We start from the raw sequence: 15812 nt of genomic DNA on the forward strand, positions 1-15812 counted from the left end.
AGTAGCGCCCAGCAGGTAAGATGCATGTGAAACTTGCCTGAATCGTTGTCCACCCGCAGAAAATTATCCTGCATGCTGGAAAATCCCTACGAGCAACAAGCCCGCGTAACTTACCCAGAAAGGTGTGTCAGGGCCTTTAATAAAGGGTCAAAGGTCAAGTGAAGATAAATCCCTGAATACCGTACCTGCTGTCTTGAACAATAACCAACCATCCAAATTTAATGATCAGCACATTTTTGACAAATAGGTCATTTTTATCTTTTGCCAATCATGTGAAGCTGTTGTCACACATTGTCAAGACATTGGTCTACTAAAAACCTATTAGGAGAACCATGCATTATGGCAGAGGCATAGCAGTCAACATAGCGACATCATTAGTTTTATATAAAAATAGACTGGTATGATAATGGCCTGGTTTACCTAGGAGATTTGTTTATGGTAGATCGTTTCTGGTCGATTGAACACATCAAATCACAAGTGCATTGCAGACAAAGAAATTGCATGCAGTATTTGATTTATGCAGGACTGAAACGGGTGATTATCATGTGTATGGGTTGAGAGTACGTTCACACTGCATTCATCCTCGACCATTTGAGGGCAGCACTTTACTGGAAGAAGAAGAAGAAGAGTAGAAAGGAAAAATCTGTGCAGTATGTTAGACAAGAAAACAAATTTCAAGCTCCCTGTTTGTGGCAAATAAAATATCACATACATGAGTGGTAATCATAAAAGTTATTTTATACAAACTGATTCTTTCAAGAAATGAGTTCAAAAACACATGATGTTGCCTTCATTGGGAAGAAAGACTTTATGTTGATATTGATGGAATACAATGTTCAATAGACATCTTGTACAGATAAGAGGAAACAAATAACAATTTACATTGGAAATCATTGTTGATCAAATGCGGTGTACCACAAGGGTCCATTATTGTTTTTGTTATATGTTAATGATTTACCTAATGCATCAAGTTTATTACAGTACGTTATTTTTGCTGATGATACCAATGTATTTCTCTCAAATTCAGATTTTCAATGTCTTATTAGATCTTTAAATAATGAATTACCAAAATTGTCTCAGTGGTTCAAAAGTAATATCTTATCTTTGAATCTAAAGAAAACAAATTATATGCACTTCAAACATCCAAGGAAACTGATTTGTAGTGACACTGAATGTATTCTAAAAATAGATGGCATTCCTCTTGAGAGGACAACATCCACTAAATTTCTTGGAATTGTAATTAATGAAACTTACTTGGAATGATCATGTGAAATATATTTCATCTCCTATTGCTCGTAATGTTGGAATATTATGTAAACTCAGACATTGTTTATCTTTTGATATCTTGATTATGCTTTATAATGCACTCATCCTACCATACATTTCTTATTGTAATATGATATGGGCAAACTCGGTGTCTGCTAACAATACTATATTAAAATTGCAAAAGAAAGTTATTCGTATATGTGCAAATACTGGTTATAATGATCACACGGATCCCCTTTTCTTCTGCTTTAAGATCTTAGAGGTGAATGACATCCACACTTTACAAAATGCACTTTTGATGTTCCGCTTTAATACTGACTTATTACCCTCTTCATTTATTGATATGTTCCAGCTGAACTCAGAAATCCATTCTTATCCTACAAGGCAAGCAATGGATATGTACACTTGAGTAACCCTAAAACACTCCTAGCACACAAATCAGTAAGACATACTGGCCCAGATATCTGGAATAGACTTCCACTTGAATTACGTAACATTAAGTCTATTCATTCATTTAAAAAAGCAGTAAAGAAAATGTTGATTTCACAGTACCGGTGATACCTTCTGTAGAAACACTTGATGACTCATTCTTTGTTCATTGTTGTATCTATTATGTTTCTTTCTCTCCGAGTCTCTGCACGTGCGGATGCACCTGCAGTATACTGTCCTCCTCTGATCCACTGGGATTCATTCCTTCTCTGTTGTTCATTATTCATGTTATGTCGAGCAAATCATGGTTCACTATAACGTCATGCCCTGAAAGGGCACGTAGAAATTTATGCTGTGTATGTAGATGATTGCTTTTTGTCTTCTTCTCTTTTTCTCTCTTTCTCATTCAATGTAACTTTTACAAGACAAAAGCAACACTTATTATGTGAATACATCACTGTAATTTATTAGTATAAATACAGTATGTGCATGTATGTATGTGTCTAAGTATAGAGGTATGTCGAGTTGATCTGGCGAGACTAGTATCTGGAGGTTTTTATCATCTCCTCCCCTTCCTTTCTTCTTCTTCTTCTCTCTCTCTCTCTCTCTCTCCCTCTCCCTAACCCTTATTCCACGAGCATCATGTTGGACCCTCTTGTTTTTCTTCACTATAATGTTATTTGTTATCGGTTGCCAAACAGTCAAGCGTTGTGCTTATTATTGGCAATCGTTCTGTATGCAAATTATTAACACGTTACTCACGTAATTATACTACAGATGTATTGCATAATTGATGAAAATGATGAAAATTGTATAAAGTATACTACCGGTATTTTGTACTTTGTTAATGAAATTGCAGAAAGTTGATGTATTTGAAAAAAATGGCATACAGAGAATAAATAAATCAAATCAAATCAAATCAAATCAAGTAAAAAGGAACCTCTTTAATTGGGGGAAATCTACAGTAATGATGATGTTTGTCCAAAATGATGCATTAAGGAGTCTATAAATCATGCATTTATTGAATGCAAATTGAATGAGCCCCTCTTCAATTACTTTAAAAGAGAAATATTGCTAGAGATATTTCAAGGAATGCTGACATTCAGTACTCAACATTTGCTCAAGATAAATTGTGAAAACAAATGTATTTTATTTCTTTAGATTTGTTGAAAATCTATAAATTGATTGTAGATCACAATATTATGGAAAGAGATGGAAGAATAATTGCAGCCAAACAGATTTTCCATAGAGCAAATTTCAAAAAGAATTAAATTTCATTTAGATATCAGTTGGATGAAAGAGAGCATGTTTTTACCAAAATGTGAATGCAGTTGTTGCTTGTCATTGGAACAACAAAACAAAACAAAAACAGTTGTTTGTAAAATGTTCATTTAAGAAATTGAGATAATTTCAGTATATACTTGTATTTTTATGCCTCCGCCACGAAGTGGTGCCGGAGGCATTATGTTTTCGGGTTGTCCGTCCGTCCGTCCGTCCGTCCGTCCGTCCGTCCGTCCTTCCGTCCGTCCGTAATGAATTTTTGTGGACAAGGTAACTATCAAAACCTGTTGAGGTATTATCCTAATGAAACTTGGCATGTATGTGTATTAGGGGGTGAAGTTGTGCCTATCAACTTTTGAGTGCACATGCTCAAGGTCAAAGGTCAAAAGGTCAAGGTCAAATACATAGAATTTCACTATTTCCACCATATCTATTGAATGCCTGAAGATATTTTCTTGAAACTTAGTGTATACATGTATTACCCAATTAAGATTCTCTGGTGAAAGTTTGGGTCATGAGGTCAAAGGTCAAAAGGTCAGGGTCAAATACATAAAATTTTACTATTTCCACCATATCTATTGAATGCCTGAAGATATTTTCTTGAAACTTAGTGTATACATGTATTACCCAATTAAGATTCTCTGGTGAAAGTTTGGGTCATGAGGTCAAAGGTCAAAGGTCAAAAGGTCAAGTAAAAATATTAAAACTTCTTTTTTTTCTCCATACCTTGGAAAATTGTTCAAGGTATCTTCATGGAACATAGTATATACATATACTGACTGGAAGTGATTATCTAGAGAATGTAGGGTTCATGGGGTCAAAGGTCAGGGGTCAAAGGTCAAGTGCAACACTTCAAAATTTTACTATTTCCCTCCTATTATGCAATGCCAGCAGGGTTATTTTTTTTTTTACACTTGGTGTATGCATACATGTGTAACCTAATAGAAATTCTCTGGAAAGTTTTTTTTTTTTCTTCTTTTTTTGCCTCAAAGGTCAAAAGGTCAAAGATCAAGTGAAAGTGCTGAACTAACTTTTTCCTCCATATCTCGGAAGTGGCTCAAGTTATCTTGAAACTTAGTACATATTATGCATGTTCTACCTGAAAGTGATTATCATCTTATGAATTTTAGGGTCAAGGGCCAGATGAAAATGGTAACAATTTACTATTCAATTCAGAAATTGCACTTTTTCTCCACACCTGTACCTTGAAAATTACTCAATGCCTAAATGTATGAATGGGTCAAAGTCGAGTTAAAGTCCTTAAATCCCTAGATACATGCTCTCCTATTCATCCAATTAAACCTAGGTCAAGGAAGGTGAGTATTCAACACATTTGTGACAAACTTGTCATTTCAATATTTTGCCAATTTTGTGAAAATGTAATCACACATTGTCCACATGTACTATCTAGACCTATTGGGAAAATCATGCATTATGGCGGAGGCATACCAGTCGCCAAAGCGACATTTCTAGTTTAATTTCAAATTATGTTTGACCTTTTTTGATGATCTTGCTATGATGTGTAGTTGAGTCGTGAAGTTATTTTGTGCCAGGGAAACCATGTGTATGTACATAATATCCTTTGATGAGGCAAAGAAAAAAAAAAGGATTTATTATGAAAGACTTTCTTATGAAACCCTCCCCCCCCCCAAAAAAAAATAAATAAAAAAAATAAAAAAAAAAATCATAATTTTGCCATATCACTCCACACTACCCTACCCTTGATAACTTATGTATGGATCTACATACAAATACATATTTGGCAAATGGTGGCTGTACAGCATTAGGGGAAGGGGCATAAGGAAGTCTTTTCAAATGATGTTTCGAGAAGTGCTCATAAAAGATATGGGAAGACTTCCTAATGGTGGGGTATTACTTTAAGTGGGGGGATCATAAGAAAGTCTTTACCGACATTTTGCAGACTGAGCATGACTACATACACGTCACCTATTGCAATAATGAATATCATAGATTGCATAGACACTGTCAGAACACCTCGGGTTTCTTTGCTGGTATATTTTGATTACACTATGACCATTATTTCTTGTCTTTGCAGAAAACCTAATCACTGAAGAAACATTTTTCAAATCAAAATAATGGCATCAAACATATCTGATGGGCAGGTCCGGGATTCACTCCGTAAGAAACTGAATGAGGATAAAATTAAGTTATGGCTACCTCCATATACGACAGAATCCAGAACACAAGGCATAATGCCAGAGGTAAGTATACATGATGGGCATGAAGGATCATCATGTCACCCGATTTGCCATGTTTCTCTGATACAGTCACATACATTAGATAAGTTGAGAAGCTGAATGATTAAAAGTTTTTGTTAAAAAAATTTGCCAGTTAACTGTTTGAACTACCTTCCTGTCTTAATAAGAGAGTTTAGAATGTTTTCAAATGCAAATTTTTCAGATTTTCTAAGGCATTCTTAAGTATTTTGAGTTCATGCATTGTGTTTGAATACCTTTTCTCTCAAATGCTTGACTGCTTCTTAACTTGCAAGCTGATTTTCTCAAAACATATTTTGGCAAGCTTTTGTTTTGTTTCAGTAGTGGTGTTAAAAAAAAAACAACTGAGAGCATATTATGTGTGTTATTGGAGAGCCAAGGGTCTGGAAAATGCAGTGATGATAGTATTAGGTGACTGATATCTAATGACTTTGTCAGTCTTTTTTGATGACAGTGAACATTTTTTCCCCCGCTGTACTAACATTGACATAATAAGCACCGCATAGAATAAACTTATGACTAGTGTATGTTAAAAGTAGAGAATGACAGAGAGGTGGGAGAGTTAGATGATAAGGGTGGAGAAAAGGAGTCTCATCCATTAATGAACCATGGTTATCAACAGTGAAAATGAGATCCAAGACATGCCATTTATAGTGAGATCAAATGCAGCATTACAATATATTTGCATTTGTAGGAAAGGTAAAGAAAAACAATGTGAAAGCAGCTATGTCTGGATATATTCCTTTTCCCAGTTGGCCTTACACTCTCTTCACACATTGTTGTTCTTTCAGGTGTAATGAATGTAGATTGTATACATCACACAGATGCAATTCATAATATAGCTTTTGCCTATTTGTACTTAACGCAGATAGAACACTATATTGCTAATATTTTTTAACAGTGAAATTTTGTGATCTCTGATAGGAGCTTATCGAGAAATACTCATTGGCACTTGGAATACCAAAGGAAATAGTTTCGGCAACTTTAGAGGATCTGCGGCGCCATGCCTTGGACAAGCTAGCAGCTCGACAAAGGTTCCTTGAAGAGGGTATTGCCAATTTGAAGATAAAGCTGACAGGCAGTATACCTGAAGGTGTTCGCTGTAGTAACTTTGAGCATGAGACCAAAATTGATGTCAGCAGTTCAGAGCTAAAGGAACAGTAAGTATGAAGAATAGAATTTATATCTTTTATGCCTCCACCACGAAGTATCGCCAGGGGCACTATGTTTTGGGGTCGTCTGTTTGTTGATTCTCTAGAGGAAAGTTTCAGGCCATGAGGTCAAAGGTCAAGTGAAAATGCAGAAATTTTACCTTTTTTCTCCATATCTCAGGGATGGCTCAGGGTATCTTCATATGCATGTAATGCCTGACAGTAATTACCTTGGGACTTTTTGGTAACGAGTCTAAGATCTAGGGTCAGGGGTCAAGGTCAAATTCTTAAATTTCACTATTTCCCCAATGTTAAAGCAATGTCTGAAGGTATTTTCTTGAAACTTTAGTGTACACATGTATTGTCAGATTCTCTGGGAAAGTTTTTGGCCATGGGGATAATGGTCAATGGTCAAAGGTCAAGTGTAACGCTAAAATTTCACTTCTCCATGTCTCTGAAATGGCTCAAGGTATCATTATAAAACTTAGTACATATCGTCGCTGGGGCGACAAGACCTCGTATCTACAAAATGTCAAATGTTCACGAGAGCCAAAAAACATGGCGTCCAAAGCACTGTGGCGAATGGGATAGCCTTTCCTTTGACATGCTGTTGGGGCTTCATTTTTTGAGTAAGACAGTTGGGATTTGGACAGGACATTGACCACTTAACCCATTATTTGACCATTAATCCAAAAAAAGTCATTTTCACCAAAATTGCAGCTACAAGGTCTTGTCACCCCAGCGACGATATGCATGTACTGCCTGACAGTGATTCTCTTGGGACTCTTTGGGTCATAGGGTTAAAGTTCTAGGGTCAAAGGTCAGGTTAAAATGCTGAGATTATATTATTTATTGCTGAAATTACACTTTTTCTCCATACCTTGGGGATTACTCAATGCATGTAATGTAATAAAACTAGATTATCTACAGCACAATGATTCTGTGAGTGACAAATTTTGATCATGGGGTCAATGGTTAAGGGAAAATGTTCAAATGTCACAATCTTCCCATCTTTAAAAAAAAAAAAAAAAAAATCAAAGTACTTGTCATGAAAATGGATGTTACCAGTTAGTGATTACTTGAAGAATTGTGGGCCATGGGGTGAAAGGGTGTGGGTCAAATATCAAGTAAAAATGCTCAAATCCCCAATTACCTGCTCTTTTTAGATAAACAATTTAGACATCCATCCAGATCAAACTAGTTCAAGGGAAGTAAACACTCAACACATTTGTGACAAATGTGTTATTTCAATTTTTTGTCAATGAAGTGAAACTCTTGTCCCACATTGTCAAGATGTACACTAGACCTATTGGGAGAAACATGCATTATGGCAGAGGCATTCCAGTTGTCATAGAGGCATTTCTAGTTTGTTTGTTTGTTTGTTTGGGTTTTTTTTAGTTTTTTTTTTTTTTTTTTTAGGGGTTGGATCTATGGGTGGGTGGGATTGTTGTACATCCCTTATTGTTGTCGATCTCAAGAGCAAACATGTATTTACAGGGATACACGTGAGAAAAAATTCTACTCATCCATTCCAGTTTAAAACTTATCGCGATTGAACAGTGCTGTCAGAGGGGTAGGGAGATTACATATTTGTTATTATTTATTGTCAGTAAACTGGCCTTATTTACTCTGTGTGTCAGAAAGGGCAAGCTGTCCTACCTATATAATGCTGAATGATTCAGCGAGCAATAATGTTACTATATTCGATTAGCTGTTGCTGTTATCAGAAGTTATATTACATGAATGTCTGTATATCAAAACCATTATGTAAGAAGTTAGATTGGATCTGAAATATTTCATCCTCATTTATTTCAACATAAAGGATATCTGCCCAAACTTCTGTTGGTATGGATCACCTGAAGCTAATTAGTTGTGGACGTGTCCTTGATGATGGGAAGAATCTCAGAGAGCAAGGTCTTGGCCCAAACTCTCAGGTTAGTTCTAAACACACAGAAGCCATGATGAATGGCATAGCAAGCTGTTGCTGGCCTCAGATATCTTATTCTCATGGCTAACTTATCGTTTCAAAGGAGGATTATCAATGTTGTTACAAATGGGCCATCTACCCATCACACACAGAAACCTAGAAACTCCTTTACAAAGACTGCAGAATCATGAAAAAAAAAGGGTGAAGTTTTTTGGTTTTTTTTTTTTTTTTGGGGGGGGGGGGGTTTGTTTGTTTTTTTGTCTGAGTGCTATATTAGTGTACCCTAGTATTGCTATTTGTCAGTGTGATGATTCATGGTGGGTTTTCTGCTAAAAAGCTATCAAAAAAGCTTTCTTCTCATATGACTGTGGCACTGTACACCATGATATTGGAGTGATGTCAACAGGATAAACATGGTGTGCATAAATTTGATTCTAGCTTGAAAAACCTGGCCATGCATCCAAATGCCTTAAAACTTCAAAGATAAAGTCTCCTAACATTCAGTGTAGAAAAATTTTGACACTCGGTTCACAAGTGACTTAATACTGAGAGAGATGAAGTCTTGCTCTTTTGTTCTTCATAATGCATGCATATTTGGATGATGTAAAGATTACATACACTTTACAATGAAACTCATTTGCTGTGGCATTTAAACTATTCCTTTTTTCCTTGTCCAATGTTTAGGTGATGGTGATTTGTCTGTCTCAAAGTGAAGTTGAGGCAAGAAAGCAGGAAGACCAGCGGAATCGTCTGGAAAGAACCAAAGAAGCAGCCAAGATTCTTGCTAAAAGAAACACAGGTTGGCATAGCCTGCACTCTCAGTGTGAATAATGGAGTTTAAAGAGAATATGCTTCCTTATGGAAACAGAGAGCAAAGAAGCAGAGGCGTTAGGCCTAATGGAGATTTATGCAAAGTCACTTTAATCTAACAAATGTCATCAGAAGTTTAATCTCAAACATCTGTTTAAAACAGTTACAATAATGATATGTTTGAACAAGAGACAAATGGCACTTAATGCTCATAGTTTAGTGTCTTGTGTAGTGTCCATTATCTGTTGAAAATCATTACTGAACATTAGGCATACCAATATCCCAAATATACACAACTATCTGTATTGCAGATACCTATCAAGAGACAATACTTCGTAAATCAAAATAAACATTCAAAGAAAACTACCATTTGGCACAAATTTATATGCTGTGTTTATACGAGAATCTTGGAAAGGACGAAATGTAAGACTTTTGCTTGTTCCACAATTGGGAATGCAACAAGCAAAGAGAAAATTCATACAATGTCTGTGGTAATTCAAGCACTTTAGATGAAATCAGTAGAATTTGGCAAAGGTTTTGCTGACGTCATAAAATGTACCAATCTAACAGCAGCAGACGACATGTCACAGCTAAAACACAAATCAGAAGTGCATGCATTGCTGCTGAAGAAGAGTTTAAATTACTGTGCTAATTATGCTAATTGTGATATTCTTCTAAAGAAAAGGTGGCTCAGAACGCTAATATGCCAGTGCTCAGCTTTAAGACCATCACTGGAAAGGCATATCTTAGATTTTAGAAAATAAGGACCATTGCATTTTTTTAGTTTGAAAAGCCTGTCTAACAATGCTGAATGTGAATGAACAGCAAACCATCCAGCACAGCAGTGCAGCTGAATGCATAACTCAAACAGTAGCAAGGCCAAGCGAATGCTGACAGTGACTTTTGCCGAAGTGTTCGGAGTGGGCAAGTGCCTGAGTGATATTGAATTTTACCTATTTGAAATATTGGTGTTACTGTTAATGTTTTTAAAGGTGCATGGTCCCGGTGTTTTAGTCAAATGCGGACGCGGGCGCATGGCGCAAGTTTCCTATAGAGACCTACGCTATCAACTTCTCTTTAGCGCTTACGCTTTGGCCCACTTTCCTGGGTCCGAAGAAGTCCGATTCAGTGTAGTCAGCGGTCCGATCACAGTTCGGCTAAGGGGGATGACAGCTTTAGCAAACTTCTTTTGTGATGTCACAATAGCAAGCACATATGCACGCACCCTGGCATTACTACAGACTGCGCAATGCGCAAAGAAGACAACAAAGGCAACGTTACTTAGCAACACCTACGCACTTTACTCTTGATGACAGCTCAACTTCGGTAATCTTCGTATCAATGCTAACGGTGATCGGCAGTATCATCAACAGCGCCATCTACACTACCGGGACTATGCCCCTTTAAAGCAGATCATATAAATGACACAGAAAAGTGTTAGATTCACTTTGCATTGGTATGGCATTTATCCTTGCTAAATACCAATAAAACGCTCACCAAGAAAAACAGTTACACCGTTGAACCTGTGCTTTGTCTATAGCACATAGTCTGCTTTTGCTTACTGATTCCATTCAGTGACATCACAAATATCAGGCATGTTCAGCGAGTTTCAGTAGGTTTACGTAGTACGCTTACACATTGAATGCTAGTGGCAGTTTGCGAAAATTTCATGCTGATATATTTCTGGTTTTACAGTACTCTTATGTCAAATACAGTTATATTCAGTTGTACTGTAATGAGAAGTATTGTATATATATATATATATATATATATATATATATATTTATTTATTTATTTATCCATTTATGTATATAACATCTATTTTCTTGTAGAAGACAGAATTGGCAGGGAAGATGACCGATACTTCCTCCAGATTGCTGACCAAACAGGACGGCCTATCAAGCTGCCTGACGAAGAGCGTCAAGCCCTGTCTGTTGCCCTCACACTTAATGAGAAAGGGCGGGCATGCCTGAAACGGAAGCAATATGGAGAAGCTCTGCTCATCCTGCTGGAAGCTGACCAAGCTTTCAAGTCAGTATAGAATTCAGGAGATGTTTTTGCATCAAAAATATGGAAAAAGAAATATTGAAACTGTTTGGTCCTTTACGACTGACAGTGACTGTAAAAGTATGGTTACAGTTCGTTATGCCAAAGATTCATTATTCCGAAGGCACGTTGCTCCAAAGGTTTGTAAAAAAAAATATGAAATAAGGTTATTCCATGGTTCTTTAATCTGAAAATGCAATAAGGTTTGTTATTCCATAGGTCCTATAGCGTGCACTTTTTCTTTTTCGGATTAACGAACCGTATTTCATTTTCAAACTATAGAATCTGAGGAATTACAAACCTTATTTTGTTTTGGGAATTCATAGGTACCCATACACATAATACCTACATGAAACTTCAAATGTAGGCCACTGACCTTCCCACCCCAAAACAACAACAAACAAAAAAATAAAGCAAAAACTATATTCGCTTTATTAAGCTGAAGCTAAGAGAAATATTTCCTAGTGACATAACCAGAGAGAAAACAGAATGCCAGTTTGGGCCCTTGTTTTCCAAACAAGTAAATGTGTTGGTAATATAAAACTCAGTTCATAGCTACACATGATGCCTACAAAACTTATAGAACTTTTGAACTTCCAGATATGTAACATGGATGTGACACGGGCCAACTGTGCCATGTAGAATAAACTACCTGGACATTGGAAAGGTCTGTAGCAGAGAATACTGCTTGTAAATGTACAAGAGTGAAACTCAAATACTGCCCCCTTGAATGAATTGTTAAGTGTCAGCTCATGTTATAGAAGAGGTGCAAGGTGCTTGTTAACACTTCAGAATGTTCCACCTTGTAGGCATTTTCTACCTGTATTGTGCATATTGGGTCAAGTGTGTTGATGCTACAAAACTTTACATGAAAATACTACCCCCATAGGAAAGTTGCAGATTTATTTGTTTCCATTGTTGTTGTTTTACTTATGAGCACATTATAATTGTCTCTGACTCCCATATACACCAAATACAGAGAGCAAAATATTTCTGAGTAGATTAGCTGGTCTGTAATTTTTCAGGAAATATGTAACTAGTAACTCAGGAAGTGGTCTGCAGTCCTTTTGACATGATGTTTCTAATTCTTTCTTTCCCATCGTTGTTCTTGTCTTTGTTTCATGAAGGCAATGTCGATCTGAAATTCTGCAAGCAGTTGATAACTATGCTGTGCTGTGTCTTGATATCGTCTGGTGCTACCTTTGTCTACAAAATGTGGAACAATTGCCAGATGCAGGTGAGAATGTCTTTGACATATTGATATAGTCTAGAATGCAGCTGATTAGGACACTACATAGCAATGAGTAGTTTGTAAAGATCATCATTTTTATTCCCATGCTAGAGAAGAAATAAATGTAATGGGTTCACTGTCAAGCTTCTGGTACTCTTTTCCATATACAGTATCTGTACTGTACATGGACTAGAATTAATGGCTGATTTGATGGTAAAGAATGCATGAATGCACAAATAAAGAAATCAAAAGGTTTAGTTAACCCCGACAACACTACTGCCATTGCAGCTGTGTGTAAATCATGATGAGCTTCACAAAAGATTACTACGTAATACCATGGAAAATACTGCAATAAAGACATAATAGTAAATAGGTGAAATATAAATATGCATTGTGAATGGTTGAATTTCATCATGCGATTATGCAAAACTGCCTGTATATTGCACAAGTGCTTATACTGAAACTTTTTTTTTTTCTGATGGAATTTCCCTTTAAGGGTAATATCTTTAGCTACAAGGTTAAAGAAGACTGTAATTTAACCAGGTCTATGTTGAATGAATGATATGAAATTGTAAGTCTACAAACATGAGAATGACTTTAAAGCCAAAGTTTTGGGCATCAAACTTTTGTGGGTGGTTCCTGCAGTTGTCTAGCATAAAAACAAATAAAATCTGAATTCTGGTTTACTTTGCTAATCTATGATCTTCAGTTGTGTATTACTATTGTTCAGAAGCGTAGCCATATACATCTGCTGGAGAAATGTGGTCATGTAGTCTTTGCAGATGTGACTGCCCCTTGGAATGTGAGCATAGGTTATAAACATCATTGAAAGACATTCATCATACAGGATTGATCAGTCGAATATGAAAATACATTTATGGTTTGAAATAGATTATGAACGAAATCAAGGATTTTTGAAGTATCCTCGCTGTTGTTGCCAGTAAACTCCCTGGGGTTCTCTTAAATGACTAAAAGAGGAGACTGAAATTGCTGTAGAAATTGCAAATATATTAGACCTACCAATCTGACTTCTCCAGGAAATAAAAACAACAATGATCAAAAATTAAAATTTGTGCTCAACATCATGATTTGATATCACATATACAAGTAAACACTAGTAAGGGATTCAAGATGTAATTACTGGCTTTATAATGTTGAATACTCTTTCCCATTCAAAGCCTTCATCGTAGAAAAAAAAAACAAATCTAACATCCATTGCCCAGGCTATGTGCACATTATTTTTCGCATAATGTTCGTAACAAGATGTTGGCATTCTTCTCTGTCAAGTCTTCATCAGTGACAATTCCTGATCCTTTCAGTGTACAGCAGGTGGTTTGTTTGTTTGTTTTTAGTGAATGCAAGTTATGCTTTGTCTTTTAGATGATGGGGGGGGGGGGAGGTGAGGAATTGACCACTGTGAGCTGCAGTAGCATATGAGTTGTTTGACAACTAGTGTTGAGTGACTTGGGGCATGCACCCCTCATCATAATAGGGGAGCTCAATGTGTTATACTGAGATGTGCACACCAATCCTGTCTGCCACTTTCCACAAAAGTTGATCTGTGTGTATTTCTTTCTCAGTGCATAGCTTACAAGTGCCAATTACTGTGGGATGTGCTCACTAGGAAAACGTGACATAGTTATGTCCGAATTATAGAAGTCGGCAGCAAGCATAAAAGTATACAACTATTGTTCTGATAGATTCACATGGTTGTGTAAACATACATAGGGGAAAAAAATCATATGTTATTTACTGCTGTGGATGATTTTTATCTCACAGAGTCCAGACTGCAAACTTGTGAGGATTGTTTCAAGAGGAGCTATGGAGAGAACATGGAGCGCCTCACAGCACTAAAAGGTGACAGCAGCACAGAGCTTGCACTCTACGTCCGGCTCTACCTCTTACTGGTGAGTGACACAAACATACATTTGTATTATGCACTTTTGTGGAAACTGATTCAGTTCATTAATGTTGTCATGTTGTACTATCTGAATAAAAAATCCCATATTGTATTCTTTGTAAGTTCCCTTAAATTCTGCATTGATGAACCTATGCATATGGTGAATATGTGTTTCTGACAAGTATCCAACATGTCATGTTAATGAAATACCACAGTAAAGGATACCTAGATTGGGAAATTTTTGTGTTTCTTGCCACTGACCCATGTTTAACCCATTTTGTGATGTTTGAAGGTTTAAATGGTGAATTAGATAAGGAAGAGAGGTTTGGGGTAACACCCATGTGTACATAGTCCTTGTAGGGACTATTGCTTGACAAGAGAAGAGCCTATAGAAAGAGGAGACTTGAGGAGGGAAGTGACATTGGGAGAATATAGGGAAGGCAGGCGTACAGTGACAATTAATTGAGGGGCAGCAGTGAGCTGGAGGTTGAAGTTGCCCTCCTGGAGACAGGAGATAAGGGAACAGAGCAAGTCACAAGAAAAAAAATAGAGTGAAAATCAGGTAAAGGGTTTGGAAATCATTGACAGGAGTAAGATGAAACAGAAAGGAGGGAGAAGACAAAGAAGTTGAAGGTTAGAAAATCTTGGAGATATTAAAGAGAGAGAAGTGAAGTTTCATGAAACCAAGGGAGAGAAATGAAGCCTGTGAACGATGTTGGTTATGGCAGGGCTGCACACTAACCCATTTTTTCTGCCGGTCCAACCTGTCTCTGTCGGACCGGTAAATGCCCCGTTTTACCATTTTTTACCGGTCCGAACAGAAAATTTACCGGTCAACAACGACAACCTGAAAAAACATTAAATGACTTGCAAACTCATTTTCTTGTTTTTTTTATGGACGCCCCCCCCCCCCCCTCCCCACCCATGTACATTCTACAGATTAATACTTTTTGGAAAACTTGCATTGTATATTGCACAAGAAATAAAATAAAAAAATAGGAAAAAATAGAATGTTTGTTTGTGAATTACAGTGTAAAATGATAATGAACAAATTCAGATTGTGTCAAATGCGTTTGTGACTTTTTCTAAACATCGGCGCACGAACTTGCTGCGTAACCTGCTCTTGGTGGTCAGTTGGATTGCGACGATTTAATGAATTATTTTAGCTGTGATATTTTCTGATGCACGCGCTACAAGGGGTTCTTTATTTTTCTCCCGATAATCTATTCACATTTGTGCATGCGTTCTTGAAAGGTACACGACATGCAGGGCCGAATTCGCAATCCTTTTTTTGCGCCCATTTCCACCTCAAATATTAGCGGGTTTGTGACAATTTCATAAATTACTTCGGCTGTAATATTTTCTGATGCACGCGCCAAAAGGGGTTGAAAATGCGTCCTTTATTTTTTCCCGATAAACTCTTCGAATTTCGTAAGTGCGTTCTTAAAAGATGCACCACATGGCCGAATTCATGATACGTTTTGCGCCTATTTCTACCCCAAATATCAGGAGGATTGTGACGATTTCATAAATT

At 36.8% G+C, this 15812-nt stretch overlaps 1 protein-coding gene across 1 annotated transcript in view; it reads left to right on the forward strand.

Annotated features, from left to right (window-relative positions):
- Positions 1 to 15812, forward strand: part of LOC140245542 (NEDD8 ultimate buster 1-like) — a 78425-nt gene that overhangs the window by 1398 nt on the left and 61215 nt on the right. The window contains exons 2-8 of the mRNA XM_072325108.1: positions 5033 to 5198; positions 6138 to 6373; positions 8187 to 8298; positions 8976 to 9090; positions 10934 to 11132; positions 12275 to 12384; positions 14158 to 14285. Of these exons, the coding sequence (XP_072181209.1) occupies positions 5073 to 5198; positions 6138 to 6373; positions 8187 to 8298; positions 8976 to 9090; positions 10934 to 11132; positions 12275 to 12384; positions 14158 to 14285 (1026 nt within the window). The 5' untranslated portion in view covers positions 5033 to 5072. The remainder of the gene's footprint in view (positions 1 to 5032; positions 5199 to 6137; positions 6374 to 8186; positions 8299 to 8975; positions 9091 to 10933; positions 11133 to 12274; positions 12385 to 14157; positions 14286 to 15812) is intronic.

This window comes from Diadema setosum, chromosome 22 (genome assembly GCF_964275005.1).
Source record: "Diadema setosum chromosome 22, eeDiaSeto1, whole genome shotgun sequence".
Classification (NCBI taxonomy): Eukaryota; Metazoa; Echinodermata; class Echinoidea; order Diadematoida; family Diadematidae; genus Diadema; species Diadema setosum.